This window comes from Wasmannia auropunctata, unplaced genomic scaffold, assembly GCF_000956235.1.
Source record: "Wasmannia auropunctata unplaced genomic scaffold, wasmannia.A_1.0 LD334565.1, whole genome shotgun sequence".
NCBI lineage: Eukaryota > Metazoa > Arthropoda > Insecta > Hymenoptera > Formicidae > Wasmannia > Wasmannia auropunctata.
In genome coordinates, this window is record NW_012028325.1 from 2975 (window position 1) to 9068 (window position 6094).

General features: G+C 36.5%; 1 protein-coding gene across 2 annotated transcripts; it reads left to right on the plus strand.

Annotated features, from left to right (window-relative positions):
- Positions 1-3055: 3055 nt before the first annotated feature.
- LOC105458262 lies at positions 3056-5010 on the plus strand. Of its 2 annotated transcripts, none has more exons than XM_011703435.1 (2): positions 3056-3279; positions 4017-5010. In XM_011703435.1, the coding sequence occupies exon 2, from the start codon at positions 4020-4022 to the stop codon at positions 4470-4472; it is 453 nt and encodes a 150-aa protein (XP_011701737.1). In that variant the 5' UTR covers positions 3056-3279; positions 4017-4019; the 3' UTR covers positions 4473-5010. The 2 variants fall into 2 exon arrangements, with proteins under 2 accessions (XP_011701737.1, XP_011701736.1); XM_011703434.1 differs by having other exon boundaries at positions 3056-3206.
- Positions 5011-6094: the final 1084 nt, after the last annotated feature.

A 6094-nucleotide genomic window follows, 5' to 3' on the forward strand; every position in this document is an offset into this window, starting at 1 on the left:
CAATATAATACAAAATTCAGCATGCAATGTAGAATATTTCTTATTTCTCCCTATTTAATCTTGTTCCAATAGATACTTCAATTAAAATTATTATTTAACAGGAATATCACTTTATTTTCGCAAATATTTGGCCTCCCGAAACCTGTATATTTCAAAATCATAATCACCGACCCTACATGGACTCCATGGAGCGCAACGCTTTTGTTTATATGTATACTCGTAAAAGGTCAGGTCAGGTGCTTCATGGATGCTTGCGAAAGATTATCTCGAGAAGCGAGCGAAGAATAATACGTCACGCTAAATATCGATGGAACGAGACTCTCATTACAACGCAATTTCACGCCCGACCCTTGTACAATTCCATCGAACGAAAATTTCAACATGACGAGTACAATTCGAGACGGAATTTCTTCTCACGGCCGAGGATTTAAATACCGTACCGATTTGATGTACGTAGTGCCGCGTTCGAAAATTAATGTTCGTCGAATCTACCAACATTCTCACTCTTCGCAGAATGCCCGCGCGTGAAAGATTATTATTACACTGCTGTCGCGATTTAACATCGACGTGCCATCGCGACTGGCAGAGTGTTTTATTCCGCGACATTAAGACACGCGTTTGCGAGAATTCGAACGATCGATCGCGAATCGCGAGCTCACGGTAGATTCGTCGAGTGTTTCGCAAAAGCTCGGTATTCCATTGACAAACCGTATACACATGAGCGTGACAGCGTGCGACGCGCACACATATATACGTGATATCTAAATAACGAAACAGATCGTACTTACCCGCCACACCTATATATTGCGGTGCCGTCGTCCCTAACGAGAATTATGCTTTTTTCCGCCAAGGGCCAAGTGAACACCAGCCGCGACTACTGAGAGGACGCGAAAACGAAAACCGCGAAAGAGACTCGCGACTCGACCGATACGCGTTTAATCGCACACGGTGCGCCTCGGATCGCGATGCGTGCGTATGATGGTATATACATACGTGCTGAGCAAACACGACGAGACACAAAAACAATGCGATCGCGCTGCTACCTTGACGCGCTTTACCGAACTACGCGACTGGCCGCGCGCGACATGAAAGCGTCGAAGGAGAACACGCATACACACACGCTTTATATATGCATACAGTAATAGTGGCATTCGCGGAAGCACGCATGCGTCCGTGCCGTCCGTCTGTCGGAAACGGAAAAACGCAACGAATGGCACGGCCCTATCGGTTGTCGCCTCTTTTCCTCGATTCGCAACGAAGAGACGCGTAGGAGGGAAACGGCGGATCTCCACGTCTCTTGCGGGACAAGATACCGATTACCGAGCACGAATCCCGATCAGCCACACCTACGCTACGCGCGTGGCGCGTGGCTCGTCGGTACATTTCGTTGGCGCTCGGGAACTTCCGTCAGCACTCGCGAGCAGTAGAGTCCTAGATTATCCGAGAAGCGCGACCGGTGTTACGAGTCCTGATTGGACTCGCAAATGGCCAATCATAAGATTGATTTATCGGTATTATAAATGGCTGCCGAATAAATTAATCTTATGATTGGCCATTCGACGCCATTTTTAGTACATTTTTAATGGAAATTATCGTGTAATCTTATCAGATTAGTAAGTCGTAAGACGTAAGAAATTAACCAATCACAGTCGATTATTCTTCTCATATTCGACTGTGATTGGTCAATTTCTTACGGCTTATGATTTACTACTCTCATTGTAGATGGACCTTTATTATGGTGTGTTCCCACCCTAAGGATGTGTTTCCACTGAGCGCGTCACGCGTCGCGTCTTCCAAATTGATCAATCAAAACATCCCATTTTATTACATAATTTGCCGCGCGATATAGGATTTTATACAAAGGAAGATTTTTTTTATCTCTAAAATGTCGAGTAACTTAATCGATGTGTCGCGCAAGGAGTCGCGCGGCAAATAATGCAATAAAATAATATATTTTGATTGATTAATTGTGACGCAACGGATAATGTAAAGTGTGTCGCGCTCGTGAAGTAGGAACGCACCCTTAGTCCCAAAATACAATAGATGTAGTAAGTCTTAAGCCGTAAGAAATTGACCAATCATAATCGATTATTCTCTTTACGTTCAATTGCGATTGGTCCATTTTTTAAGGCTTACGACATTTATTGTGTTTCAGAACTTACTCGACATTCTAGAGATAAAAGACTTTTCCTTTGTATAAAATCCCAATTCGCGCGGCAAATTACGCAATAAAATGAAATGTTTTGATTGGTCAATTCCGATGACGCGCGCGTGATGTGCTCAGTTGGAACCAACGACATATATAATAGACCGAGCATTCCTATGCTTTTGATGTGGAGGAGGTGAAGCCGAAAGTTGGCAGAATACGACTGAGAGAGATAGTGCGATTTGAGGGGAATGCTCTCTCTTTTATCTTACTGTAAGATGACGCTGGTGTCAATTGACAGCTGTTGACATCGGCCATCTTACCAATCTTACTATAAGATAAAATGAGACAGCATTCCCCGCAAATGCTATCTCTCTCAGTCGTATTCTGCCAACTTTCGGCTTCATGCTGTGGACAGAATGCTTGGTCTATATATATATGTCGTTGGTTGGAACACACCCTTAGGGCGAATTCACACCTTGACAGAAAAGCGGAAAACAGAAAAGCAGAAACCAATCAGAATTCGCGCTGGTAGCCGACAGTTTCTGCTTTCTGCTTCTCTTACTACCAGCATGAGTTCTGATTGGCTTCTGCTTTTCTGTTTTCCGTTGTTCTGTCAAGGTGTGAATTCGCCCTTAGAGTGACGCGGTTAGTGGGAACGCACCCTTAGGGTACGATTAATCGATCAAAATATCTTATTTTATTGCATCATTTGCCGCGCGACTCCTTGTGCGACGCATCGATTAGGTTACTCAACATTCTAGAGATAAAATAATCTTTTTTTGTATGAAATCCAGGATTGCATGGCAAATTACGCAATAAAATGGGATGTTTTGATTGGTCAATTCGGATAACGCGCGCGTGACGCGCTCAGTGGAAACGCACCCTAGTGCTCGTTTTGACATCGAATACATCGACGCATATCGACCGACGACGTCAACTGTCAAGTGTCGAGGTGTAATAACAGTCTACAGTGATTTCTTTTGTATTCACTTGCATTTTGAGCACAAATTTATCAGTCTCAAGAAAAAAATTGACAAAATCGATACCTAACAGGATGGTCAGTTTGTAGCATAGACCGTTCGTTGAATGTGATAAGCCCCTCTTTTCTTTAATTTTTAACCTGCCTGCACGTGAGTAAATCCTGTAGTTTTCCCTTGCGCACATCTTATCGCGTATACGTAATTTTCTTAACGATTCGTAACTTTTCCCCATTACAACTGTGTCGACAGCTCGAGCTTGTTTAATCTGTCGACAGTTGATAAATCTATGAATTATAATTTTTATATGTTGTTTTATATGTATACCAGAGGTTAGAATTTATAGTTGAGAAAAGATAGTCCGCCTATAAAAGTTAAAAATGGAGTATTTGAGAAATATTTATAATTCTATGACAGTATGTTGTAAACAAAATATTTTCTGTGTGTTAATCTTTGCTGTTTTTTTGTTCTAGTAAGTTATTGTATACTGTGTAATAGCTTACTTTACAATAGATTAACCTATACTTGTTCTAGTTGTTAGAATGACTCAATTTTCATTTGTTGTTGATAGAATAGCTTTGACTTTTTTTGTTGGAAACTTGTGTTATTAGTTGACTTTACACTAGATATGTTATTTACAAATGGATATGTCTAATTTTAAGCATGTCATAAATTATCCAGCAGTCGATTGTGCATTTTTTAAACGAGGTGAAAATTACAAAAATGTGAGCAAATTCACTAGATAATTTCACTAGATTGATTAATGAAATTCAAAATATTCTAGCAAATTTGCTCGCTTCTGTAATTTTCACCTTATTTCGAGATACACAATTGAGGGCCTATTTACAACAAAGAATCTAGACAAATTTTTAGGTGAAAATATATTGCAGAAGATGTCTTGGCTATTTGGCAAAAAAAAGCACAAGGATTCACCTCCAGAATCCAGGGATGAGCAAGAGGACCGGCCTCCCGCAGATCCAGGCGATGATTTCATAGTAATTGAAAGAAGAAGAACTTCTTTGCCACCTAATGTCAGTGACGACGGTATTTCTTATCCTAGTGGATTGTACCCCTTCATCGGTGGAACACCAATGAACCCTGCAATGTCAGCTGGTAATTTACCAAAACTGATTCAGCAAGCGGATGCTCCACATTATCTGAGTGGTGTGCCATTTAAGTTATGTAAACAATTGCAAAGTAATATGAACAACGACTTGGAGATAGATGGTTTACGGATTAGCGAAATAATGTCTTTCGTTGAAAGATTAGAAAATCAAAATTACAATTACGATTTCTCGCTTGAAAATGGAGTTATTACAGAAATGGATAGTAGAACTGACGATTGACTTGAAACCTCTTTGATTGTTATTGTTACATATAATAGGAATGTAAATTCTACGAATTAAAGAATCAAATTTTGTTATAGATATATATACATACGTAGCTTTTAATTGTGTGAACATAATAGTTCTTTTTAAAGATGAGATAAAGAGGAAAATGTTGCATGTAATAATAGTAGATGTTAAATTTCTTTTATTCACATTTTTTTAAAACGTTCCTATTTTTCATGTAATAACAAATAAATACGTGATATCTTAAGTATATTAGTTACAAAAATAATACATGAATATTAAGCTTTTGAGAAAAAAATTAGTTTGCAGGCTTGAATTATTATGAAAGAAAGTATAACACCAATTTAAGATTAATTTTTTATGTATTTAAGTTGCTTAGAGAGATAGTTTTATTGCCATAAAATATATGTAATTAATGCACACGTTCGATACGTTATATATTATTCGTGATATATTTCATGACATACTAACAAAAAGCGTTCTAAAAAGACAGTTGTATAAATTATACAGCTGTATATAAATAAAATGTAAATTATATAAATAAAAATAATTTCTTTAAACGTGTATATATATATATATATATATATATATATATATATATATATATTATACACATACACATATATACATACAATATATTGTCATGAAAATGCCATATATCATAGATTTAATTTTATTGTTACATAACATTTATGTAATTAATATATATGTGTATTTTATATATACCTATTGTAAAAATTAAACATAATAAATTATATTTATATCTGATAAATGTAGATATGTTGTATTTATTGGTGGAAATGTATATACAAAATTTCTTTTATTTGCTCTTGAGGCTGCAATGCTAAAACTTGCCATTTTAGAAAAGTTATATTTATCCATATATATTTTTTCTTGTCAAATTCTTATAGAATATTTCAAGACTCGCACGTGCGTCGTATTACCTCTTAAAAGAACGCGTTCTCAAAATAATTTTCAGTTGAAAATTGTAATGTGAACATATCGAGGCTATAATATTTTTTAAATTACAAATAATAAGTTATCCAATTGTAGACTAAAATTCATTTCATTCATTGCGCTTAACATTGTACATACAACGTGTAACTATAAGAGGATACATCCGTCTTTTATTAGTATTAACAATTAATATGCAATAGTAACAAGATTCTTGTACTATTTAAACGAATTTTTATATTGTGAATAACAATTTTATTAAGCTATTACAGAGAAAATTGTATAATACATTTGTTATAAGAAACAATCTGTTACATTTAATGTTTCTTTAGATTTAAAAATTTACACTGTTGATTTTGTCTTATCTATGATAAAAAAGGACTGCTGCATTAAGAAATCTAACGTGCAAAGTCTACAATGCGGTTGCAATGCCGTGTGTTTGAAATTAATGATGGACTCATTTGTGTAATAAGGGTTCGAAAAACTCGTATGTGTTAAGATACTATACTTGAGACGGTTTTAAATATGAGAACCAACTTTAATATGAATACCTAAAAGATCAAACTTCCTATGGACGTTTAGATATCCAGCCACTGATTCCAAGTCAAACATATGTCGTCCATTTCATGTCCATGGACGTGCGGACATAAAAGGGATACAAA